The sequence below is a fragment of the Phytophthora cinnamomi genome (genome assembly GCF_018691715.1).
Source record: "Phytophthora cinnamomi strain GKB4 chromosome Unknown Contig0, whole genome shotgun sequence".
Lineage (NCBI taxonomy): Eukaryota > Oomycota > Peronosporomycetes > Peronosporales > Peronosporaceae > Phytophthora > Phytophthora cinnamomi.
The window spans coordinates 1,611,542-1,638,425 of NW_027150933.1; the positions used below are offsets into that span (position 1 = coordinate 1,611,542).

Below are 26,884 nucleotides of genomic sequence, written 5' to 3' on the forward strand. Positions count from 1 at the left end.
TGCCACACCCCTACGTATTATCCGAGCCAGTTGTCGCGACAACTGGGAAGAGAGTACGCTCCACACGTTCCCTGGGATGGTGAGTCTCCATGCTGGGGCAAGGTGAAATGGGCAGGGGTTCATTCGTCGTCGCGACATCAACAATTTCCATCAAGGCAAGTCCGCCGGAATTTCACGTCGAGGCGGTCGTTTGAGGTACAGTGAGCCTCCGTCAGCCCATTTCCGTCACATACAATACCTTGTAGCTTAATGAAAGTGCAACTACTATGTCAGCTTGCTCAATTAGCCACAGACTCGATTGACGTTGATTTTTTAATTGTTATTTTCTTTTCTAATAGAATTTTGTGTGCATGTTTATTGTTGTGATTAACAGGACGCCAACGTGGACGTGTCGATCGTGTCGATGTTCCGACCAGCCAGAATCTTTGCGATCGTCGATAGCACGTGTTGGTCAACACGGCAACAAGGCGAGTTTGGCAGTACCACTTCGCATTTGTCCCTCTTGCTGATCACCACCGAATACCCCTGGGTGCAGCTACACTGAGAAATGCGAGTTTGCTGGTCATGGGCAATGATTTTCGCGGGCGGCTGATGGGCTTGTGGCGCGAGTTTGTGGTATTCAGGAGGTGCAAGGACCTCTAAATCCTTGAGTTTGTTGTTCACTTGCAGCATTTCCAGAAGCATTTGCACTTCTGACTCCGTATCTGAATTCGCTTGTGGTGGTATCGACCATGACAACTTGTGCAGGTAAATTCGTGCTCTACGAAGGTACATCGATAAGGGGTTGTTCTTGTCCGACAAAGTTGCTGCAATATCTTGCCAGGTGTACGGCAACAAGCAAAGAGCCTGCTGGGCCTCGGTGAAATCAAGGCGGGTGGCCACAGCGTCCCTCGAGACAAAAAGATAGATCCGTTAGGTTGGAGCACGATCCAGGAATCACGTGCTCATCCAGCATTAACGCGGATCCAGACAGCGTGAAGTGCTTTAGTGGTTTACCAACTGCCTTTAAAAGTTGCAGGAGGCCATCAGAAACCACTTACTTCTCCCAGTCGAACTCTACTGCAAGCGATGTGATCCCTTGAGCAAGCATCCACTGAAGTAGGCTCAACAAAGGTCAAGTCTTGACGTCGCAGGTAGCATCGACCATATCCAGGACCTAGTGTGTTGACCCAATCACTTTGTCCATCGTCACCGAACGTTCGAACGAATGGCACAGCGACGTCAAGGATAAGCGTAGGAGACATTAAAACGGGACTACTACAGGCATCGAACGCTGATCGGATGGGAGAATCAACTTGTAGAGTTGCCTCTCTCTCCTTAGACTGACCGTGTGCAGTTAAAGAGTGCTTCTTCGGGATGCTCGGTTTCCAACAAAGCAGAAAAGGCCTCGATGGTTGCCACGCTCATGTGGCACATTGAAACTAGCGCTAGCGACTACAACTTGGAATGCGCCCGTGCTCATCGAGAAAATCGGCCACATGCAAGCCATTTCCACCAGCGTTCTAGGGTTGAAAACCTCTGGATACAGGATCTGGGGATCCTCTGGAGCGAGAGCTGTTGCACTTTGTTGTAAATGCCAGCGTCGACCCCATCTCTTCGATATCGACGCCTGCCAGGTTGTAGTAGTATTCGAAATAAAGAGCCCCAACTTGTACTTGGGGTCTCCCTCCAGCGCTTGGCATCTTAGAACTCTGAATAGAAAGACGCGCAAGGGGCTGACCAAACATGTTCTTCGACAAACACACGATCGCTTCCAGCTCTGGGCTCATAGGAAGAAATAGCGCCCTCCAACACAAGCGTGACTTGGAATGATCTCGAGACTGCAGCTCGTTTCTCTTGGTCTGGCTCATACGCAGCCCACTCTTTTCGTACTTCTCGCACTGCAAGCGCAAGATCGATAAGTTTGGGCAGCGATCCACGACTTGACGCATCCACGTCTGCTGGGAAGTAGACTTTTACAGGCACTTTGATGTCAACTCGAGGAGGTCTCTCGGGTGGAGTTGTGTTTAAGGTTGCAATTCGTGCCGATGTGGCCGAATAGGCTTGGCTGACGTTGTGGCGCTGGTCACCACCGCAGAGTCGTAGTTATACTGACCTTCAATGGGTTTCTCATTCTGGCTTGTATTGATGCTCAGCTCCAAACGAACCGTCCTAGATAGACGTCGCAATGCACTCAGCAGGTCGTTATCGACGTGCGCCACTGCACACAATAAAGCTAGGGCTCTCGCACCTTGTGAAACTCATCGATTCCATCGTAGCCTTCCAAGGGGCAGTCCACCCAATAGTCGAAACTTCCACGTTGGGTCGGTACTGCCACCTCTAGGAAGTATTCACTGGCGAACCATGGTAGTTGTCGGTACCACGGGGCCATGTAGCTGACACAGTTCTTCAGCTCCGCACACGGCGGAGATAAATGACATCCTTTAGTTTCATCTGCCTCCTCGACCTGTCGGACCGATGGAGTGGCTGAGATACTCAAGAAGAAAAAACAAAACTGTAACCAAACTCTGTGGCTCAAACAAATTTTTAGGAATTTTTCCGGCATCACTGCTCAAACCCGTTGCTACCCGTAGTAGAAAATATTCTCCAAAATACACATTGCGAGCCTAGGACTGAGGACGTAAAAACAAGTGGTAGGTGAGTTTCAGTTTCCATTTTGAGCTTGTCGTCGTCGAGTCTGGTCTACTGTAATCGCCTATGAAGCAGCTTTGCGTCCCTCATACCAAAATCCGAAGCTCGCCGCAAAACCCACCAAGTACTTCACGCGCGACAATGAAGCCGTGTTACCTTGCAATTGCCGTCGCAGCAACAGGATGTGCGTTGCTGCCTTCCGTCGTCGACAGTGTGCCGATGTATGTGACGAGGATCCCAAACGGAGCCAATGTTCCTGGTATCAAGGCGCTAGGCCACGTAGACTCCACGGGTGAAGAATCAGCTCGGAACGTATTCGGCATCGCGTTCGAGGAAGCTGGCACCGAGTGGACCAAGGAGCTGTGCGAGGCTGATTCCGATGAAGACGGTCAGACAAATGGCCAGGAGTTGGGCGATCCGTGCTGTGTCTGGGTAGAGGGCGGCACACCGCAATGGACTGATGGTGTTTCGCACCCCGGCGACAGCTCGAAAACGTCGGACAGTTCTTCCTGGGCGAACTTGGATTGCGAAGCCGTGAGAGCGCAAGCTGAAGCACAGGCACAAGCTGAGGCAGACGCGGAAGCAAGCAAGAACGATCCAAACGAAGGCGAAGACAGCGAGGTCGATATCTCTATGGGTGACGGACAGTCTGCTGCCTCAACTTGGAACCAACCTGCCGTCATTTCGACGCTGCTGCTGGCTATCATCCCCGCCGCGTTGCATCTTGCCTGGTAGTTGAGAAAGACAAGGACCGACAGGCATTTATTTACCTATAAACGTGTAATAGAGTCATGACTGCACTTCTCTGTAGGCGTCCAACACTTCATCGCAGTGTTGGGATTACGCGAAGGCAGCTTGACTCTACCAGTTCGGACAGGACACGCTGTCCCATGGCTAATTGCGAAGGCTGTGACTGTGAACTGCAACTTCAAGACCGGAGTTCAAGGGATCTTGAAGTATTTGCTCATTCTCCTAGCTTCTTAGTCGAAACAAAGGTCGATATGATGCTAACACGATCACGCATTTTCACTGCAGCCTTGCTGGGTTTCCCTAGCAATGCCTTGCCAAACTACGTCTGGCACGTGCCCAATGGCGCCAATGTCCCTGACTCCCCCGCCATTGGCCACGATATGACTGACTTCCCCACTCGCAATGCGTTCGGCCAAGACTTCGAAGACGCTGGTTTAGTGTGGACCAAGGAGCTGTGCGAGGCCGACTCCGACAAAGATGGGCAGAGCAACGGCCAAGAGCTCGGCGATCCGTGTTGTGTATGGAAGATAGGCAAGTCTCCACTCTGGACCACGGGAATCTCTCACCCAGGAGATGTCACGAAAACTGGCTCAGATAGACAAGAAACCTTCTTTGGCATCTTAGGAATCAACTTTTCGCCAACAGCAATCAGTACGACAACATATAATCCCCCTTCAGCGTCCTAATGATGCCCGGTGCAGCAATTGTTGCGCTGCCATTGCTGGTAGCGGTGGTAGTTGCGTACCCACGATTCGCATCGCGAATTCCAAATGGGAATAACGTGCCCGGAGCCCCGGAGCTTGGTCACGTCGTGCACGATTGGCCTGAACGCAACGCGTTTGGTCAAGATTTCGATGATGCCGGACATCGCTGGAGTGAGAAATTCTGTCGCGCGGATTCGGACGGAGACGGTCAAACTAATGGTCAAGAGCTGGGGGATCCGTGCTGCGAATGGAACGCGATATCGGGCAACCCTCCACTGTGGAGAGATGGTCTCTCACATCCGGGAGATCCAGGCAAGACTTCGGATGCATCACGGTGGGAGAACCTCGAGTGTGCTAATGACGTCAAGAGTGAGCTATAACTTGTTTTTCCTTGCGGGGATGCCCATTTGATGAGTATGGATGGACTATGGTTACACGATTGATGCGATGTGGCTTAACGTTCAACCGTTTACTCTTCGTGGTTCACTCTGCAAATTCCAAGCAAAGGCACCAGAGGATATGGCGTCACGTGATGAGATCTGGAAGCTGCTGGCCCAAGGCCAGTACCATGCGATGGAAAAGCTGCTCCACGAGTCGACCGATGTGGAGAAAACCTTGGAGTACATCTTCCGGGTGGAGTCGGATTGGAGTCCTCCAATCCAGCAAGACGTCGTGCTCGACTTCGTGGAGGCACTGTCGCAAGATGAATGGATCATTTCCATTTGCGAAATCATGTTGAAGCAGAGCGGGCAATGGGACTGCTGTGCCGTGGCGCTTGCACTCCGGAAGGTTATGCAGCGTGCGGTTGGGCAAACGCTAATGGAGGCAGAAATCGTTTGGGTTCGGGGGCTCAGTGTTACCGCTGGAGCTCTAGCATGTAGATCACCGGTTACTATCACCTCAGCTATCGATGATAATATGCTCTACGTGGCTGGTAATTCGTACGCTTACGACAACAACAATTCGTCTCCATTTTGTTGGAGAGGCACATGGACATGGGACAACAAGAAAGAATTGTGGCGGCTGATTTCAGCCCGAACAGGGCCTTCCGACTACTATATTGTCAGTGTGTTTGCTGAGGAGTACCTCTACGCGTCCAATTATCCTGTTTCAAGTGATGCGGATGGCTTTGCGATGAAGCGCGTTCTTGTGAAGCATTGGAACGATCTTCCCGATGCTTCTGGGATATGGCGTTTGCAATTGTTAGCAGGGGGGAAGTGTACAATCTACAATGCCCGACACGATGCCTTCCTCAGCTCCCCGCCCGATGCTAACGATGGACGTCGCCGCACCGTGGTGACCGCCCCATTCCGCCCGCTTGATGACAATTCCGCCCGCTTGATGACAAAAGATCTGAGAGTCGAGAGTGGAAAATCAACGCGGTTCCGTCGAAGCTAGAGACATCGCTGCGGCAGTTTTTCTCTCGCAAGTACAACGAGGCTATAGCGTCGCTCACCGGCATTCTAGCACAAGGCGAGATATCCGCTTCGGGTCGCATGAAGGTCCTAGGCTATCGAATGGCAGCAAATTTGCTCATGAAGAACGATGGATGCTTCGTGCAGGACTTTGCCTTAGCGACGGAGCTAGGTGGTTACCCTAGTTATTTCTTCGATACGTTGGCTGGCAAACTGCCCGAAGATAAGAAGATGATAGACCGACACCATATCATTGAGGAAGACTGGCTGATGGAGCGCAAGCGAGCTAGCGAAATAAATGAAGATGAACAAGACGACACTGACGAGCGGGCGGACGATTCTACGGGCAAGGCTTCGAGCGCGGAGAAGAAACCCGTGCCGTCGGCGTACAGCTTTTTCTACCAAGAAAACCTGCAGCAGGTGCGCGACGAGAACCCGACGACTAACGTCGCGAGAATCACCCTGCTGCTGGTTGAGAAGTGGCGTGCGCTGTCATACAAGGAGCACGCCAAATACCACAAGATGCACGAAGACGCCAAAGCCGAGAGTGAGGACTGAATGACAAGGAAGGTAGTGACAGCAGCGTCATTACTTGACAATCATGAACCTTTTGATTCGTTTTGAACTGTCAAGGCCCTTTCCCAATGCAATGCATTTCCCCCCCGAACGGTATGGTCAAGTTCCGCCGTGGCCTCATTCTCTCTTTTGCCGTCACTTCCTTTCACAACGGCGAAGAATTTCCCGAACGAGATGGAACCTGACGAGAACGCAATCCGTTGGGCTGGCATTCAGTTAGGCAGCATAAATCCCGATGCAGTTGGTCAGGCAGTGACTTGCTTCCTCGCGATACGTGACGTCGAGTACCGCGGGGATACTTTGCTGAAAAACTTGCTATCTACCAAGCGGGTGCAGCTTCTGGCGCTGCAAGATGCCGTGCTCCATTTCCTAGCGAGTCTCCCGAACCAAGAGTGGACGGTAGTCGGCTGCCAATTCCTGCTCGAAGCTGGAGGCAGGTGGAACGCAGTGGCCGTGGCGTCGCTGCTGGACAAAGTGATGGCTCAAGCTGGAGACAAGACGTTGATGTTAGCCGAAATCTGCTGGATTCGCAGCGTCTCGCCTGCCTCGCGTGCGTTGGCGAGCAATGCGCCAGTCATGCTATCATCCGCCTTGAATGACGACATGCTCTTCGCAGCCGAAGACTACTTCCTGTACGACGAAACGCGTCGATGCGTGTTCTGCTGGGCTGACGAGTGGGAAGCCGACCAAAGCAAGGAGATCTGGCGGTTCGTCCCGGCGAGCCCGAGCTTCACGGACTTCTACATCCTCAGCGTGTACTCGCAGGAGTACCTGATCGCTTCCGACGTGGCGGCGTCCGAGACAGCGGAAGGCTATGGCGAGAAGAGAGCTTTCACGTGGCGCGGAGGTGAAGTTCCTGGCGAAGGAGGTTTGTGGAGACTGGTCCCAGTCGACGGCGCGTTTGCGATCTACAACGTGGCCCAAGACACGTACTTGATCTCTCCTCCAGCCTCGGGGTCTGCCTTCAGACGCTTGGTGCTCACCAGCAACTACCGTCCGCTGGATCAGTCCTGGAACGAGTGCCACAAGTGGGGGATCAAGCCCGCTGCGCCGTCGCTGCTGGAACGCGGCCTCGATGCTTTTTTCGAGAAGGACTATACTGCTGCGACCAACTTGTTCACTGCGCTCTTGGAAGCGGGCAAGCCTTCCCCTGCTGCGAGCATGAAGGTGTACTGGTACCGCCTGGTGGCGAACCTGCGCCTTCAGAAGAAGGACTTTTTCCGTGAAGATGTCGAGTTGCTGAACAAGCTGGATGGATGTCCGAAGTATTTCTTGGACGTCACTAAGGAGGTGCTGGGTGAGGACTTGACGGCGGCGGAGAGCGTGGAACTGGCGCAGCGCATTCACTACAAGTAGTGCGTCACGGCTCATGGTGGAGGAGAAAAAAGCTGTATCCGGGTAGTGTGGCTTGCCAAAAGAACCACAGATCGTAGAGAGGAAGGGTAGAGAGACATGCGAGCGATGCAGCTCATGTGTATTGTTTCCAATGAAGTATATAGTTTGCTGATTCATCTCCTCCAAAGCGCCTAAATCGGCAGTCGCTCAGGCTCATCCAACTCGTTGCGTGGTGGATCACGCAAGTACACCTGTCGAAGGACACGAGGTGCTGCGAACTCAAATATTTTGGACAAGACGTGCTGGTCCAGTCGACAAAGAGGGCGGATATCAGGCGTCGCCCTCGTCACTCTCTTCTTGTGTCTCTTGCTGGCTTCCGCCAGTTTCTCTCGCGACGAGAAGACGCTCAAGAAGGCGATCTTGGTCTCCATCGGCAGTTTGTTAGCCTTGTTGATAGGCTTCAAGTGGTATTTTCGAAAGTCATCCAGGTAGATGAAGTGCCCGAACGGCACGATCACATCGAGATACTCCAGCGTCTTGTTGACTTCAAGCATTGCAAGGAGAGCTCTCAAGTCGCCCTGAAACGCGGGACGGTTGTTATGGTCGGCAACGATGATACCCCAAGCAGCCCACTGATCGACGTGGTAGACCCGCAGACGTCGTAGACATTTTGTCAGTGGGTTGTCTACGTTGATGAGCTCGGTTGCTAGCGCAGCAATACTGTCCCACTCGAACGAGAGCACTGGACTAGGCTGGTTTCTTCTGCGGTACTCGGTGAAGTCCATGCGCATGTCCACCATCTCGCCACCGCAAAAGGTCAACTGCTCGAGTTTGGGACAGCTTCGAAGTAGTGCGTTCCCGTCCATCTCGATGTGCGTTGTATCAAGAGTCAAAATCTTTAGTGACGAGCCGATAGCCGCCAGGAAATTTGGCAGGCCGTCCGAGACTGACGGATCAACTTTGTCGAAGCCAATGCGAAGTTCTGTGGCGCCGAAAGATCTCTCAACTGCAGTGATAGCTTCTTGAAACTCCAAATCCGCACGACGAACATGGCACCTCCCATACCCTGGAACCAGCGCATTCACCCACTCACTCACGCCGTCATCACTGAAAGTCCTCGCATACTTGATAGGGAACTCGCTCGTGACAGCTCCGGAGCCTCGACGAGGTCTACCCCGACTGTTCATCTCCCAGAAGAGCGTTGCACCCGCCTTCACTGTCGCATCTCGATCATCAACCTCACCACGAGGACAGCCAAAAAATTCTTCTTCAGGATGATCAGAGGCCAGCACGGCTGCAAATGCTTCAATGTCTTCAACACTCATACTCCGAATCGAAATCAGAGCAAGAACTTCCACAGCTGAATGTGCTTGCGATCGCCTCGAAAAGAGCGCGTACGCTAGCCATTTCCACCAGTGCACGCTCGAGTCGCCGTCCATGTCCATTTCCAGCTGCATCGAGAGCTTCTTGGTCGTCTGGCTAGTCGCAATCGCAGAGCATAATGACTCAAAATTGCGAAGCCCGATCAAGCTTGTGCACTCCAAGTGAACCGTGCCCATTTGAAGTGGCTCCGACTCACCGCTCACCTGCACAGCTGGGGGGAAGTCTCTGCCACTCGCGAGTTCAGGAGTACGACGGGTGCTGTCAAAAACCGACGCCATGAGCTGACTAAAGACGGCTCTCCCCTCGTGCTTTTTCTTCTCCAGCTCACGATCAACGTGCGTCCACAGATTAATCTGCGAAAAGCGGGCATTGCCCCGCACCATCGCTTGCATCTTCTTGGCTACCTCCACGGAAATCGGCGTGTCGTGGAAATCCGCGATCATCGGTCCCAGCACAAAAGTGCACCTGAAGTTACCGAGCTCCACCTTCTTCTTCTTCTTCTTGGGATTGTGCTCGTACATCTCCCATTCCTCTCGGATGGCCAATTCAGCAGCCCGAACGTCCTCCAGCGGGTCCAGAACGTTGCTCAGGACCCCGTAGGACATGAAATCCATGACTCGAAATCCGACTTGAACTGGGATCTCAATGTCGACTCCAGTGCTTCCAGGCTTCAGGTTCTCCGCTACCGCCGCGATTTGCTTCAATGCCTTGGTGTACGCTCGGCTGGGGTGTTCGCGCTGGTGCACCCCGCAGAACTGAATAATATCATCTTTGAGAGACTTGACGTACTCCCTGTAGTCCTCTTTATCGTTGTCCTCGATCAGGAATAAGAGGAAACGCACGGGGATCTCTTCTTCGTAGACCTCTTGCCCTTCGATGCCGATCTCCGTGTAGCAGTGCACATTCAAGAGATATCTCCAGCCTTCCTGGTCCACGTGCGCCACGGCGGACAATAAAGCCAAGGCTTCCTGTAGTTTTTGATATCCTTTTTGGAAGGCCTTTTCATCGGAATAGAGAGGTCGCGGCTCCTCCCAGTAGTGGCGGTGCACCTCCTTGCGTGTGGGCAGCTCCACCTCCAGCCGCCGCTTGGGCGCGTCCCAGACCTCCTCCTCGCGCTCAGCCCACGCGTAGTGGACGCGGCCCTCCAGCGCCTTGCACCACGGCGTCAGGAAGCCCCAGCGCTGCCTCAGAACGGAATCAGACGTCAGCACCATCCGCTACCTGTCAAAATTTAGACTAGGCAATTGAACATTTATAATGTTTTGCAAGTATTACTCAATGGTTTTAACAGTTATATTAAATATACTGATGTGGTATATATTATTGACATTTGGTGATTTTTTTTAATCGTACTACAGCGGACTTTTGCAGTATACATGTAAAGTGATGGGCTAAATTTGAGGACCCCCCAGGTGATATTTTATCCAATCAAAATTGAGGGTGAAGTTGGCAGCCATTTTGCTTTTGGACGCGTGGATAGCCATGATAAGACTGCTCCTAGCACGACAGCCTACGGAACCATTAATTGGGATGAATTGTAGAATCAAGCAGTCGAGACACCTATACCTGGCGTCGATATCGTCGGGTGTGATGAAGGAGGTCTGGCTGAAGTTGCACGGCCCATGGAATTTGTGACAAAGATCTCAACGTCGATGACGTGGTCGTGTTCAAGGGGGAGGCTACAATTGAGAGCTAGCGTGGGTTGTCACAGCCTACGTATTTCGCTCGGGTGCTCAGGTGCCATGTCGGCTACTTTCCTCGTCAGCTTTTGTGTGTATGAGCTGTCTACGAAAGCAGATGCTGTTGTTGAGAACTTGAGGAAATCGGACTACGGCTAAAAACGACGTTGGTCGTCACCGTCATTTCCTGCTTTCTTCGTTTGTTCTATGATCCAGGCCGACAGTTCCCCCTCGAGCTCTGTGTTTGCGCGAAGGCGCCCCATGTCCAGCGATCACCCGCGGGATTCATCTCCACGGCAGCTTCGAGCCCATTTCGGTCTTTTATCCATCGTCTCACTTGACCAGGCAGAAAACCACCATGACGGGCAGTCCCATTGATGGGTGCCCTAGCAGCTGTAGCCTCGATCACTATCAACAGCTTTTTCCGCGCAGTGTACACCGCCCCCACCGTGGGCTGAGTTTTCAACTTCACGATGTGCCGTCCCAAATGAGTTTTTTTTTTTTATCGATTTTCTGTCAACGACATTGAGAGCGACTGTTTAGCGTTTCATCGTTAAGCTGGACCCCTTTGGCGATGTACCACCGGGCTCCAGCTTTTCGACTAATGCGGTAGTAAGCGGCACCCTGCCCGACACGCTGGTAGTCTGGGATCGTTTGATTGTTCAAAATGAAGCTAGGACCCAGGGCTAGGTGACTAAGAAAAAAACAGAAATCCGCACTTACGCGTTAACCCCCCCCTCCCACCAAAGACCAAGGTTATATGTACAACAAGTTTTAATACGGATTGGCTCGAAAAACAGCCAAAGTATAGTGAAACACGTATAAGCACATCCCTCATAAAAATTCGGTGCTCCGGTGTGGTCAAATAATAAGGTAATTTTGCCGTTAGAAAGGTACTCATCTGAATTTGTAATTTATGTACCAGCACTCGGACGGATGTGGCCACGATCGCGGAGGCACCCGCTGCACTGAACAAACCGGGGAGAAATTGTCGTATCCGGGTGTACAGACACTGTGAACGGTGGTGTTGCATGCGAGGACAACGACGCGTACTACCCATAGAAACCAAACAGAAGGCGCCGATTTGAGGAAAACACCGTCGAGTTGACGTAGGGGACCAAAGAAGATGAGGACACCGACTGCAACGTCGGCGGGACTACGACTCCAATCGGGTGTACGACGCGGTCCCACAGGCGGTTGACATGCGTGAAGATCATCGGTACTTCAGGGGGGGGGGGGGGCTTCGGAGCATCGGGGACATGTGCAGGAGTTACGTCGAGGGCGGCTGACTTGTCGATGATATGCTCGTAACTAGAACTTTGTAGACGCACAAACATATGTTACGTGACCCTCTGATCATATATGAGAGGGATTTTATCAAAAGTATCACTATCGTGTTTTTGAGTTTCTTTGTGTAATTGGCCTTGAAGGTTGGTGATTGGGTGAGGAGTCCAGTTTCTACGAAGCTGAGAAAACGAAAAAAAAACAAAACGAACTCTGAAAGCATGTCTGACAGCAGCGATGGAGGATGGGTCCGATGGCCCCGGAGGCGACAGCAGCTCGAGTGAAGAAGAAGCCGTGCCTCCCGTGAGTGCAGGTGATGCTCCTCCTGTCCCTGAGGGTGGCCCCCTTCTTGAGGAGCTGAAAGACATCGCTGCTCGCGTGCAGAAACTGGAAGGCCAAGTCGAGGTCTTAAACCGGGAATAAGATAGGCGAGACTAGGTGTAGGGTGGGATTTGCTATGACCAGTGCTAAAGTTAAAACTCAGATTAGAGGCAAGTTAGCAGTCCTTAGAGGACGAGAAAGTCCGAATGCCGCCAATCACCCGGCCATTTGGGGTTTTCTTGCTTAAAATGACTTACTCCGAAGACTTAAGGTGGAGGGCTGTTATTTTGCTCTATGCGTACGACATTCCTGTACATATGGTATCTGTCGTGCTCGACATTGCGGAGCGTACTCTTCGGCGGTGGCTACTGCGTTTTCAATCGACTGGTAATGTTGACAAGAAGAGCAGCATTTCACGAAGTATTACACTCGAAGATTTTGCCGTTTATGAATCCTTGGCCACTCCCCCGCTCAATTCTGATATTGGACAATGCCCGTATACACGTGTACCGTGAGATCGAGGACCTAGTGCACTCAACGGGCGCGCTTTTGCTTTTTTGCCGCCTTATTCTCCTGAGTTAAACCCAATCGCAGTTCAGTTTTCTTTATTGAAAAGGTGGATACAGAAGCATGCCAACATGGCATTTCGAAAAGACCCGTTGGCAGTGTTACACGTGGCGATGAATAAGTGCACCAAGAGTAACGATGCTGTAGTGAAGTTGGTCTAACTTGACTCACTACTTTTGCTTACACGTTTTGCAACGTGTATGAGGAAGCGTAGGAGTTTATTAATAATTTGAATTAAGTATACTTGAGTCCACAAGTATAATATAAATCCGATAAGACTCCAAGTGATTTAGAATAGGTAAAATGAGAACTGTATTGTTTGTAAATTGATCTTCCTCCTAAATCTGCTAAAACTTGTTAATCATCTATGAAAGGGGTTGACAGCGGCTGGCTGTCAGAGCCCCGCTAATATGCACGTCTCTAATTGGTAGAAAGATGCTGCTTTCTACCAATAGGATCTTTGGGTAGGTGTGAACCACTCATTGTGGTGGCCCACTTCAATGTATCCATTGGTGTGACTTACACCAAGGTGAGGAAGTATCTAAAACCTTTAACAGATATTTATCTATTAAACCATAAGCGACAATTGTTATCCACAAGTGACTGTTGTCACTTGTGTGTGTAACCCCGTTACACCATCCCCCCCTTAAGGTTAGACGCGCGGGGTCTCCGCACGTCAATCTTCGGAATTGACCATTCGTCAATTCGCCGCGTTTGGAGAAGAAATCCGGGCTCATTCAACGATGAGCGCGCCTCAAGAGAAGAAGACTCCAAAGTCGGTGGGGAGTCATCTCTCCATCGACGACTACTTCGAACGCCAGAAGGCGAAGTATGGCGACGTCGTCGACCTCGACGACGACGATGAAGATATGGAGGGCGAGGAGGACGCGCCCTCAAAGCGCAAAGACTCAGTGTCGAGCGAATCGCTCAACCCTCACGCCAAGAACGTTCGCCCGCGTGAAGGGGACGAATCGGACGCTTCGAGCTCGAAGCGTTCGCGAACTGAGAGCGATACCCCACTCGCTTCCGCTGGGGTTCTCAGTACTCCGCGCGCTGTGCCTGCAGCGCACGATCCGTGGATGCCGTCCGCGTCCGAGATCACGGACCGGTATGGGAACTCGGTACCTCCGAATGAGGTGCCGCTGTACGTATGCAGCGCCATCAAAGATGACGCTGTGGCTGCCGAGCTGCACTTTGATGCGGAAACGCATCAAAGGCGCGATATTACATCGGACTCTTCCATGAGCTCCGATGGTTTCAAAGAAAGAAGACAGCTTCTCGCAGCCAAGTGCCCGAATGGCAGGCACTTGTCAAAGTTGGAACGCCTTTGTTGAAAACTTCAACAAGAAACCGAGTGCTTACCGTGATCGGATTAAGCAAGCGCGTGATCGCTTCGAGACGTACTCGAAGCGTGGAAAGCTGGGGCAACTCCACGTTGCCGCGGAGGAGGCTAATGTGCCGTGCGCTGTGCCCGAGGGCTTTCAGTGCGTGAAGAGCTTCCCAGGCGCGGTCAGCCTGAGCGACCGCGACCTGAACGGGTACACGTCGTTCCGTGTGTCCGAGAGTCTCAAAGAGCTCCGTGCTAAGTTCTTAGTACGTGAGGGTTCGGGCGCTAGCGATGATCGCAGCGCTCGTACTACTTCCGCTGCACCAGCGCGTACTGCTCCTCGTACGCCCTCTCCATTTCCGGAACGTCCTCCAGCAAGACTTTCCGCGGCTCCCATGTATCTCGATGGGGAGGAAATCCTCTCCAACGAATACGAAAACGAGCCCCTTGAGGGTTCGTTTTCGGGATACTATGGTTAACAATCCGCTCAACAATCCAGCGGGTTAAGCCGCGGGCGTCATGGATCGGCGGTGGCGGGGGTGGGAACACGCCCCGGGTATGATCAGTATGCGTCTCTCCACGACCGGGTGACCGCCGTGGAGCGTTTGCAGGGCGCTGAATTCGCCGCCCTGAAGCAGGAGCTGGCGAACCAGAAGGCCCAAGTCGCGGCGGTCTCGCAGACCGCCTCGAATATCCAGGTCGTGTTGGGGGCCCGGATGAAGGAGTTGCTCCAGCGCGTCCGCGCGCTGGAGGAGAGGCTGCTCGTCGCCGAGGCCAAGGCTTCCGCGCTTCTGCCTCGGCTCCTGCCGAGGCGTCGGGTCAGCCGAGTTAGATGGCTCGTGCTGCAGGTATGGCTTCAGCCGTCCGACGTAAAAGGTCGGATGGAGGCGCATGCTAGACGGTATGTCTAGCGTGTATGCGTTACCGTGGCGTGCCATCACCGTGAATGGCCCGATGAAGCGCGGAGCAAGCTTGCTTGCTCCGAAATCCGAAACTGCATGTTTAGGCAGGTTTTGCGTAGCTAACAAAACCAATGAACTAACTTTGAATTCATTTGTGTTGCCTCTGACCACATTGTCTGCGTTCAGCTTCTGTTGGTCAACAGAAGCTGCTATTGCATCTTGGACAAACCGAATTACGGCTTGTCGTTTGGTGATGAAGTTTATTGCATCCGAGCTGAAGTCATTCAGCTCGCTCTCCGCTAGAGGCCCTGCCTCTGCGTGGTTCTTCGCGTGTCTGCGCCCTGCGCAGACTCGTAGTCTTTGTCCTTGTTATTGTGGGAGTCTGCGCCCTGCGCAGACTCATGTGGTTTGTTCGTCGTTGCAGCTGAACTGTGCAAGTGTCAGCGGTTTTCTGCGGCTGCTGTATTGCAGTCGTAGATCCTCCCCCACTTAAAGTGGGAGCCATCACTCCGAGTAAACTCGGTAGACGTGGATGCCGCATAGCATTCACGTAGAACGGTGTATGCCCGGTCGAGGCATGCACTGAGTTATTGATGGCGAATTCCGCCATCGACAAACACTCGCTCCAGTAGTGGAACGAGTGAGCGTAGCTCTTCAACATATCGACGACCACGCGACTCACGCGCTCGGTTCGACCGTCCGTCTGCGGATGATCCGCAGTCGACATTGAAAGCTGGCTCCCAAGAAGTGTAAACACTTCTTGCCACAGGTGCGCTGTGAAGCGCGGGTCTCTGTCCGACACGATGTCGGTCGGCATGCCATGGTGTTTGAACACCATGTCGACGAACAGACGGGCCGTCTGCTTCGCGGTCACCTCTGTCGGCACCGCAGCAAGATGGTACATCTTGCTGAAGCGGTCGACGAAGACCACAACACCGGTATTCCCTCCGCTGTCCGGTGGAAGACCAAAGATGAAGTCCAAAGACATGGACTTCCAACACTCCGACGGAGTCGGTAGTGATTGTAACGGAGCCTGCGCGAATGGCGCAGGCTTTACGCGTTGGCATACCTCGCAAGCACGGATGTACTTGCGCACCCACATATATCGCATGACGTCAATGGCATTGACGTCAGCAGCTTCTGCGTACTCCGGCCGACGTGATAACACGTCGGCCACTACATTCAATCTTCCGGGTTTGAATTCGACCCGGAAGTTATACTCCGCAAAGAATGAGAGCCATCTCGCCATTCTTTGTGATATGTGTGGCGACTTCACTGCGGTGCGCAGTGATGCATGGTCGGTGTAGACCACAAATGGTCTACTTCCAAGTAGATACACTCGGAACTTTGCGAGTGCATACTTCATGGCAAGGAGTTCCTTGTCATGCACCGGATAGTTGCGTTCAGCTGGCTTCAGCTGACGCGATTGGTAATAGACGACACGATCACGGCCCTCGTGATCGTGCTGCATCAACGCGCATCTGATCGCGAAATCGGATGCGTCACACACTACGTGAAATGGACGATATTGGTCAGCCACTGCCAAGATTGATGCCTCAGTCAAGCCCCGCTTGACTGCATCGAATGCCTTCTGGCAATCGGTTGTCCAATTCCACACAGCTTCCTTCTTAAGAAGCTGTGACAGCGGGCGGATCTTGCCCGCGTAATCCTCCACGTACTTGCACAAGTACGTGTCCAAGCCAAGGAACTGCCTCAGTTCCTTGACAGTTGAGGGCGTTGGCCATTCGTTAATCACTCTGACCTTTTCCGGGTCAGGGTGAACGCTATTTTTCCCTACGAGACACCCGAGGACGGGTATCTCGCTCGCCCCGAAGATACATTTCTTCAGGTTCGCGTAGAGCTTATGCTTTCGCATAAGCTCAAGTAGCTTCCGGAGATGCACCCTGTGCATCTCTACGTCGGTCTTTCCGTCCACAGCCCGGCTGTGGATGAACACATCATCGAAATAGCTCGGTGCGAAGTCGCGCACCGAGCGCAACAAGTGCGTCACGCACCTGTTGAAAGTCGCAGGGGCATTCTTAAGCCCCTGCGGCATTACTAGCCATTCCCAGAGCATGCCGCTTGGCGTGCTCACTGCCGTGAGAGGGATATCGCTCTCACGCATTAGGATTTGATAAAATCCATCTCGCTAGTCGAGAGCACTGTAAATGGTGCTCCCGGCCATCGAATCGATGATAACATCTTTTCGCGGTATCGGCGTCTGCGCCGGTACCGTCGCATCGTTCAGCTTGTTATAAGCATGAACGATACGCCATCCGCCCTGTGGCGTTTTGACACAGAACGTCGGAGCACTGTGCGGGGACTTCGATTCCCGCACTTGTCCTGCTTTGCGACGACTTTCAAAGAAGTCGTCGATCGCCTTGACTTGCTCTCGCGGCAGTGGCCACTGCCGCGTAACCCAGTACTTCGTTCCCGGCACGAGATCAATCTCGTGCTGAATGCCCTTATCCTGCGGACGCTCCGCAGGAATCTCTTCCGGGAGTACGTCTTTGTACTCCCTCAACAATTCGTAATAGGGACTCGACTTCAGCGAGTCCCAACCTTGTTCCTCGAAGCGCTCTCGCTTCGTCTTCGCACTGAGAGTGTCTTCACTCTCAGTGGTACTTCCCATGAAGAGCTGCCTCAGCTCTTCGCTCTCGCTCTCCGTTCTTTCGCTGTCCGAAAGAACGCAGACCTGCTCGATGCGTCCATCGTGCAAGTCGCGCGTGAAGCGCTTCCAGTTCATGACTGGAAGCGAAGTCAACTTCGACGCCGTCGTCGGAGGACTAGCGAGTTCCATCTCACGATACTGGAATCCAGTATCGGTGCGCGTCAAGACGCTAAGCGTCTTGACGTTCGGCATCACCGCCTCAGTCTGCTCAGTAGACTGTTCTCGTGGCGTCTCGGTCCCGGACCGAGATTTGCGCAGCGTTCTCCGCATGCGTCGTCTTCTTGTTGTGCGGAGACCGGCTCCGCACAGTTGTTCTTCTGGTCCAGGCCCGGCCGTGGACAGTTGTTCGCCGGCGGACCTTGGCCCCGGGCGCGCGGTATCGAGCCCGGCTTGACCGCATTTTCCTTCGTGCAGCCCGGCTGCACGGTAACGTGTCCCTTCGCTGGCAGACCCTGTCTGCGGGCGCGCGATATCAAGCCCGGCTTGATCGCATGGCGCTTCGTCGTGCATCCCGCCTGCACGACAGCATGCAAATTGCGTCAGTGTGGTACATTTGCAACCATCCGCACTGTTTGCAGCGTCAACTCCCGGAGTTGACACGCCTTCGTCACCTTGACGCCATTCATTGGCGGAGCCCCTCATGACCGAGGGTGCGTCGGATCCGGGAGCCGACGCGTCGTCGTCGACCTGACCGCTTCGGGTCAGGGACTGTCCCTTACACGCTTGAACGTGGATGTTGGTTCCCGGAACCAGTATCTCTTTTTCTTCTGACGTCGGCAGCATTGCCGACGTTGGTCTCACTTGTGTGCGCCCTCGCACACTTCTTGGGCACTCCGGGACAGCAGCATTAAGCGCTGTCTCGACTGGTGAGCCGCGCGCACTTGCTGGGGCGTGCACTGCGGTAACAGGGCCATCGCTCTCTGTTCCGCTGTCGCGGTCGGAGCGCACGAGCGTGTGCTTCTTCCAGTCTATCACCGGATCATGCCGTGCAAGCCACGGCATGCCCATTACCACGTCGAATTTATCGTCCAGGTCCAGGACGATAAAGTGTTCGACAAACACTCATTGTTTGTACGAGATGCGCACGTTCACGATGCGCTTCTCGGTCTTCACGATGGCACCTGTTGCCAGTGGTACCTCCAGAAAACTTTGAAGTACATTTACATCCTCGAAGTCAAGTCTCGGCAGGCTTCGTAGTCGAACAAAGTTGTTCGACGCGCCTGAATCTACCAAAGCTCGAAGAGAGTCATTCGCTCTCTTCGGGTAAACCTTCAGGATGACTAGGCTCGGCCTGTCATCTTGTTTCTTGCAGTGAGAGCTGGTCTCACTGGGGACAGCATTCCTCAGTGTCGCGTGCCCGATGTCGGCACGCGTGACTGCATTACCAGTAGGGCACCCCACGCCTACTGGATATTCACGTTTTTTGTTTGTTCGCGGCGATGCCCGGCATCGCCACGATGGCCGCCTCCTGGGGGCATGGGAGCTGTGCACTCCCGTGCAAAGTGATCGATCCTTCCGCAACGGAAGCATCGCACATTACTTCCGTGCTGCTGGTGACCAGCAGCCGTTGCGTTCGAGAGGTCCATTGGTTCTGGACCTCCCGTGCTCACTACCGGGCGCGGTTGCGACCTCGGCACGTTCGCATGCAGTTTAGCCTGCCGCAGGCTAAACGCGTCTTGCATTGCGAGAGTAATCGCAGCTTCGAGAGTACTCGGGTACTCTCGGAAGAGATAGGTCTTCACAGGTCCATCTCTAAGCCCCTTCATGAACGTGACGACCTTGGTCGCCTCGTCAATCGGGTTAGTCACGATATTTGATACCAAATATCGTGCGCGCTGCGCGTAAGCATGGACGTCATGCTTACCCTGCTGAAGGTCGAGGAATTCCGCCCTCGACCGGAACTCATTGTGCGGGGGCTCAAACGCTTGTTTGAGCTCCTCTTTGAATATCTCGTACGTGCTGAAGCACGTAGGATCGGAGAGTCGGCGTCCATACGCCCAACTCCTTGCGCGTCCGCCAAGACATGACATGGCGAACGCAACCTTTGACAACGGGTCGACGATACGTCGAGCCGCAATGGCTGTGTCGACTTCGACAAGCCATTGGAGGAGAGGCTCGCCCTCTCTTCCTACATAATTGCTCACGCTCAATTTTAATGATTGAGCACGCGGTGTCGTCCCCGACGACGCCGTTGTTGAGGAAGCAGCATCACGCTGCTCCTTCATGATGAATCCCAGAGCAACACCATGTTGCTCTGTCGGCGATAGCGTACGCAACATTGCGGCTATCGCCGCCTCCCCAATGACTGTTGACAGTCGTTGGAGGGCTTCCCACTCTGGATCCGACAGGTGGGGGCAGTCCGAGCGTGCAACATGAGTTGCAGGCGTGTTGGAGCTCTCCATGGGCACCTCCGTGCTCATGTGGTTCTCGGCTCCGCGTTCGTACACCCCGTACGAACGTCAAGCAGTCGGTCGTTGGACGGACTACAAAGTGCTACCAGGTGTAGTTGGTCTAACTTGACTCACTACTTTAGCTTACACGTTGCGCAACGTGTATGAAGAAGCGTAGGAGTTTATTAATAATTTGAATTAAGTATACTTGAGTCCACAAGTATAATATAAATCCGATAAGACTCCAAGTGACTTAGAATAGGTAAAATGAGAACTGTATTGTTTGTAAATTGATCTCCCTCCTAAATCTGCTAAAACTGTTTATCATCTATGAAAGGGTTGACAGCGGCTGGCTGTCAGAGCCCCGCTAATATGCACGTCTCTAATTGGTAGAAAGATGCTGCTTTCTACCAATAGGATCTTTGGGTAGGTGTGAACCACTCATTGTGGTGGCCCACTTCAATGTATCCATTGGTGTGACTTACACCAAGGTGAGGAAGTATCTAAACCTTTTAACACATATCCTATCTGTTAAATTCACAACTGGCTTGTAGCCGCTTGTACGTGTAACCCCGTTACATGTAGGGATTAATCTCTATAGATAATGTGGTTACAGTGACACAAGACTAACATTCGAATAAAACAAATTGTAACGTACATTTAAATAAAAATGTTAGCTTTCAACTTTCAAACAAGAACTAGCCATCATCATCTTCTTTGTGTTCTTCATCGTCGGTGTCTGTGCTCTCAGACAACGGGGAGCCAACAGACTCACGACGTGGAGCAGTAAACGGAGGTCGCAAATTCCAATCGGGTAGGCCCAACCCGCGGCGCAAGTCCCGAACGTTCACTCGAACCGGAACCTCAATGTCGTGTAATATGATATGAATAAGCGGATAAGCATTGCTATGCATCTCGGCCGCATTCGCATCGATAATACGTTGCTGTTCGTCAATGTACTGAAGCTGTCGAAAAGTCGCAGTTGTCGGCACCTCCAGTGGAGCACCCTGTGGTTGTCTAGCCTGTGTTGTAGTCATGTAGAGTGTCGTAGCAGGCCCAGCCGACACTTACCTCTCACGCAGAAATTCAGCAACACGGGGTATCTGCTCCTGGATACGTGGCTGTGTTGCACGTCTTATAGTTGTTGGAGGGGCCGATTTCTTTATGTAAATGAATAACTCCAACTCGAACTCAGACCAGCCACGCAATACCATCTCGATCTGCTTAGTTAGCTCTTGATTGGAACTTGCAACAGGCTCGTATAGCTTTTGGGGGGACATTGTTGCTTGGCTTCAAATACACTATCATAGTTGAGTCAAGCGGCTTCCGTACAGCTGACTCGAACTTGGTCGCTACCTTCGCCCGCAAAACGTCAAGCCCATCACCGGCTGTGAAATCAAATCTCGCCACACGTCCCTTGTCATGGCATCTACTCAGTGCTTCACCTTTCTTTATCGTCATGCAGCAACGAACGTACTAGGCATCGTGCTTTCTTCTGCTCCAGCGAGGAGGTCTTGCATGTTGCTATCCAAAGTAGTTTTGATTGCTAAAGTTATTCGGACCGACGTGTTTCATAATCTAATTTTAGCACCATGGTGATGATGCTCAAAGTCTGATTAAGAAGCTCTGATAGGGTGGCAAAATTAGTGAAAGCGGCAATAATTTCCACGTCGATTAACCACTTTTTACTCGATTCGGGGACCTAAACCCTTGGGCTGATTTTGCGTGGGGCAAGTACCCCCTCCACCAATGTATGCAATACCACAGGGCGGTCATGCATATGGCGAGTTTTGCAAATTGGTGGGATGGCAATCGCGCGGTTTTTGCAAGTATGGGAAAAGCACCATTTCTTGCAAATCGCCACAGTGTGTAATAAGCTTCCCACGAGCAGAGGGTCAAGCAAACTTAAACACCTTAACTTGCGAGCTCTCGCCGATCAAGCGAGCACATACATTAAGGTTTTAGAGATCCCCTACTAAGTACGCCCGAAATGAGAAGAAGCACTTCGCCGGCGGTGTGCGATTTTGCGTCGGGTTAGGTATATTTGAACAGGCAGAATCAGAAAGGTTTGTATACAATAACACAGCGTAGAATCATACATAGGGTAAGGGGAACAGCCTTTTCGTCACCGTTGCTGCCCTGAGGTGGGTTCAGCTCGCACGAGGCGCATCCGGCGATGGCTCTGACCGGAAAAAGCAGCGCTTCATTATCGAATCTCCCACGAAGCCCCCTGCTCTACTGGTGCGACCAGCCCGAAGCGCACGTGCGACATACTTTTAGAGCCGTAAATGTGTCGGACCATAATTGATATAACGCAATTAAAAATTGATGTTATTATTTTGTCTTTATAGGATGGATATTTCTAGAGAACATGCATGCACTACGTGCCTGCACGACTTCCGACGCTCCGATAACCTGCAGCGTCATCTGCGGCGACCGTACAAAGGTCTATCAGAGCTTCCTCGCGAGCTCTGCCAGATCTGCTGGCAGTGAATTAAAGGCAACCGCCACCACCTAGCCCGTCACCAGAGGTCGTCCCGGTGCCGTACGATTACGTAACGTGTCGAGCACCTCATGCATGTCCCAAACACGGCGACAAAGCGACTTCAACAGCGAGTCTAACGACTCAGACGAGGACTACCATTTCGGCGATGACTGATGTGTCCAGGTAGATCGTGCATAACACTTGCATTAATATACACTTTTATTCGTTTTTCTATTAACAATTGTATACCGTACAGTTGAGGACGCCAATACAATTGAGGACGACGGTACAATTGATTACGACAGTGCAAAGGAGGACGATGGTACAAACGATGCTGATAGAACAAATGATGACGCCGGTACAATTGATGATGATAGTACAATTGAAGACGACGGTACAATTGTTGATGATGATATACAGTCGAGGCGAGGGTACAATTGAGGACGAGGGTACAATTGATGACGACTAGCCCTCCGTTCGCCTCCTTATCCGGATAGCGGTTAATATCCTGTTCACAGTCACCTCTCCCTGCAGGTCGCCTGCGAATTCTTTCTCAAATAACTCCTCATCGTTGTTGTACTCATCATGAATAAACGCGGCGTTGATTTTAGTTCGGGAGAGACGCGATCGGTGGGGTTTCCGCTCATGTGGAAGCATATCAACGCCCACACGATACTGGTGACACGCAGGTCTGGCTTTCCAGTATTGATTGACATAGTCTCTTCATGGTTTTGCGTCAGGAAGCTCAGACACCAAATGCGTGGCAACGACATCAGTCACCGTAGCAAGATCTTCCAGTACCGTTTTCTGCGGTGAACCTTGTGTTTCTGCGATATTATTCACCATCTGCCGGAGACCTTCCAGCAGCGACTTCAGCTCTCCAATACCGGATTCGGACTCGTGCTCGTCCGATGCGCTTGTAACTCTTCGGTACCATCGCTATTCATTTGAGCGTCTCCATAATCGATGCTTCGTATTCTTTCCAGAGCTGCATCGCTGCATGAGACTCACTCGGGCGCCAGCGAGTCACCGAACACGTTTTCTTTTCGGTCCAAAACGTCATCTAGTAGATACCTGGTCACCGTCTCAGCTTCCTCATTTGGTGCCCGACCTGCCCACCATTTCATGAGTTTAAGCGGCCGCCTGCGCTTTTCTGGTGCAAACATAAAGCGGTATTGAGCGCCACCTCGTCGAAAGCAGTGAGATGTAAGCCAAATTTCATCACCGAGCAGGATTTGGCTGATTCTAGCAGCCTCAGCGACGATGTTGAACACCTGAGTGAAATTGCTGCCCGACATAGGCGAGCCCCATTTCACACCAACGCTCGCGAACGTAGTTCCATCTACCGCAGTAGCAGCCCCACCTTTCCGTTTCTTTGAGCCGTTGCGTGGTGATTTCGTAAGCGCAGTAAACGCGTAATCAGTGTCTCGCCAAACGTGATGGAGCTTCGAACTTTCATGCGTAAACCACCTCTCTAGATACCAGGGTTCCGTCCGATCTGGTATCGACAACCCAGCGATCGTGTAGTTGACCCCCATGAGCATCTCCAGCTTCGTGTAGTGACAACTGAGAGCAGCGCGCAGTTTCTCGGCAGGCCACTGACTTGTGTTTGTAGCAGCGAGCTGGTTGACGTAGGCTGCCACAACGCCTGGCAATTCTACAAAGCGATGCTTGAGCGGGTCCGGGTAGCCTTCATTCTGACAAAAGGCCGCGAAATGTCGAAGACTGCAGTTGTAGTCTGTCCGGGTGCGAGTTTCAAGTCGATGGTCTGCATATTTTGTTGCGGCTATGTCTGAGCTGTAGAGTCGACTGGTTGTCGGGAGATCCATGCGTCAGTTGACTTACGAGTCTCCAGAGAGAAAAAACGAAGTGAAGGTTTGTTTTTTATGCCCCCTGCTAATGTCTTCCTCATTTGTACTCGGCTGTGGTCCTCAATTGACCCAGCAGTCGGCCTCTGACGTTCACCATTTAATGCGCCAGTTTAGTGCAAGATCGATAAATACAATAGTGGACCACTGTACTACAATGTTGTGCCAATACTTTTGAGCATTGTTTTCGACCAAGTATACAGCGTCGCACAACCAATTTGGTCCTCGCACCAGTTGGAGAAGTACTCTGCTCTATTTTAACAAATCCCGGTCCAGTAATTTATTTTTGATTATGTTATGTACGGAGCGGGGGATTGGCGCTTCCCTGTCGAATCGAATTCGTAGGGAGCGCTCAAATCTTGACGAGCGCGCTCGCAGGTTTTGCTGCTCGTGCTCGTTCCCGCGAGCAGCGCTTCCGCTCCGCTCGTGGGATGCTTGGTCTGCAGCCTAGAATTAACATTTGTGTGTCGCAACACAGTCTTGAATCAGCTATCCTACGGACGGGACATTTTGCAGCCTGGCTGGGAAACTTGCAACTTGATTGGGAACTGGTGTGCTAGTGTGATATTGATTTCGCAGACGCAGACATTTTAACGGAACCATACGACATTCAACATCTCGCACATGTTCTGGATTTCACCGCTCGGTCTGACTGTTCATTTGTCTGATTCGATGCGAATCGCGAAAAACAATTCTATTCACTTTCGTACTTGACTTGTGTGGTGTTGTTGTTTATGGTAACATGTGTGCCGTATTCCTACACAAAGGTGCAACTATCGTACCATTGAAAGATGAGTGCTGGGCTTTGATCATCAAATCATCGATGCATGTCCATTTTTAAATGATTTGAAAATCTGGCATCCTCTCATTTATGCACAACATATCTCTGATGACAATACATTATACACTTTCGCTCACGAAAATAGACGTGATAAAAGCATGTCCGATTCGTTCCGACCCAAACTCTACTGTTTTTCGAGCTATGTCGTAATTTACGACGTTGGGAACCTAGGGGTTAAATTGAGCAAGCTGACATGCTAGTTGACAGGCGGTCAATTTTACGTGCTATTGTACATGACTGAATTGAGCTGACGGAGGCTCACTGCAACTTAAACAACCCCATCGACGTGCAATTGGTGGACTTGTCCTCTGCCCCAGTATGGAGACTCACCATCCCAAGGAATTGTAATATCTCGCTTACGGTTACAAGGCGACCTGGACATGTAGGTAAACACGGTTGAGACCACAAACTGCTGTACTGGTATGAATATGCACTGACTCAATTTCGAACCGACCTCCACGTGCGCACTCCCCTTTCCGCAGCGTTGATAAGACCTTGGAACGTCTCGCTGCGTCCGGGCGCGATGTACCAGCGGCACTTGCTCTTAATCGTCGTAGTCGCCTTCGCAGCGTTTGCGTCGGACGTCACCTACGCCAAGAATGCCATCCGAGCCACCGACGCTGTGAACGGTGGCATCACTCGCCGCAACCTCAAGGGCAACGCGGCGATAGTCGATGCTGCTGCTGTTGCAGAGGACGAAGAGAGAGGAATAAATTTCAAGATGCCCAGCTTCCTGACCAATTTATTCCGGAAGAACCCCAAGCTCAGCAGCGCCGTGAAGAACAGTCCGGGTATTGTCAAGGCCATCGAGAACCCCAAGGTCGGCCAGATCGTCAAGGAGCTGGGGAAGAAGAAGGGGCTCCGTGAGTACTTGATGGGGCTCCCTGTCATCAGGCACATCGCAAAGCAAGTGAAGGGTAAGCCGTTGACTACGAACAACGTCAAGGAAATTGGAGCCGTCGCCATGAGGTCCTCGGGCACGTGGAAGAACCCCTTGAAAAATCTCTGGGTCAAGGTCGGGGTGGCCTTCTTGCTCGCGTTCGGCATGTTCGTCGTTTTCTGGGTCCCGATTTACTATGTAAATCAAAGCTGAGCAATAATAACATGTTGTGTTTTGCGGCGGCATGAACATGCCGCCGCAAAACACAACATGTTATTATTGCTCAGCTGTGCTTGTTTCATCAAAGTTGAAGGCCGGCAATAATATCAAAAACTGTTTTTTTCTTCTTCTTCTTTTGTCTGATAGTGTTGATGAATGAAGATCCATGGCGCTGTTTTTATCTGTTGATATCAAAATATCGAAAACTTCACTGCTTGGATGACGTTTTGATTGCGAGAATATAGCTAGTACATACCGCTTTACTGTAGAGAATCAACTCCAAACCAATGTTTTCTTAATCGGTAGCCCACGGAAACACGCGTTTAAATACCTTGTCTGTTTTTGTTAGCGATCTCGCCAGATAAAAACAATCTTTGAACGAGAAATTTCCTCCTTGATTGCGTACCACTGTATTAAATCACAGGGTACCACTGTATATACTGATACAACTTTACCACAAGTGCACATGCCTCCGCCAACAGTTTGCCTGAGCATGGAAAAGTGTTGGGACTTCTTGCACCCTTGATGCGCCCCGCAGGCGGGTTCACTCTCGGACGATGATCTAGCGGTAGAAGGCTTGAAGTGGTATCCCAAACAGCGGGTGCTTCAAGTGCTCGTATTCGAATTATTGAAATCGCCTGGGGACTTTTACGATG

At 51.9% G+C, this 26,884-nt stretch overlaps 5 protein-coding genes across 5 annotated transcripts; 4 read left to right on the forward strand and 1 right to left on the reverse strand.

The window, feature by feature from the left end:
• Window positions 1–2,850: 2,850 nt before the first annotated feature.
• IUM83_01974 (Cleavage induced conserved protein) lies at window positions 2,851–3,366 on the forward strand (the record flags this gene model as incomplete). Its single annotated transcript, XM_067925869.1, has 1 exon — window positions 2,851–3,366. The coding sequence occupies one exon, from the start codon at window positions 2,851–2,853 to the stop codon at window positions 3,364–3,366; it is 516 nt and encodes a 171-aa protein (XP_067800596.1).
• A 2,215-nt stretch (window positions 3,367–5,581) lies between these two features.
• Window positions 5,582–6,058, forward strand: IUM83_01975 (high mobility group (HMG) box protein; the record flags this gene model as incomplete). Its single annotated transcript, XM_067925870.1, has 1 exon — window positions 5,582–6,058. One exon carries the CDS (start codon window positions 5,582–5,584, stop codon window positions 6,056–6,058), a length of 477 nt encoding a protein of 158 aa, XP_067800595.1.
• Window positions 6,059–6,250: 192 nt separating this feature from the next.
• On the forward strand, window positions 6,251–7,432 carry IUM83_01976 (Serine/threonine-protein phosphatase 2A regulatory subunit B'' subunit gamma; the record flags this gene model as incomplete). Its single annotated transcript, XM_067925871.1, has 1 exon — window positions 6,251–7,432. One exon carries the CDS (start codon window positions 6,251–6,253, stop codon window positions 7,430–7,432), a length of 1,182 nt encoding a protein of 393 aa, XP_067800598.1.
• Window positions 7,433–7,602: 170 nt separating this feature from the next.
• IUM83_01977 (uncharacterized protein) lies at window positions 7,603–10,008 on the reverse strand (the record flags this gene model as incomplete). The annotated part of the gene is made up of 1 exon (XM_067925872.1): window positions 7,603–10,008. The coding sequence occupies one exon, from the start codon at window positions 10,006–10,008 to the stop codon at window positions 7,603–7,605; it is 2,406 nt and encodes an 801-aa protein (XP_067800597.1).
• A 15,644-nt stretch (window positions 10,009–25,652) lies between these two features.
• IUM83_01978 (putative secreted RxLR effector peptide protein) lies at window positions 25,653–26,222 on the forward strand (the record flags this gene model as incomplete). The annotated part of the gene is made up of 1 exon (XM_067925873.1): window positions 25,653–26,222. One exon carries the CDS (start codon window positions 25,653–25,655, stop codon window positions 26,220–26,222), a length of 570 nt encoding a protein of 189 aa, XP_067800594.1.
• Between the last annotated feature and the right edge of the window lie 662 nt (window positions 26,223–26,884).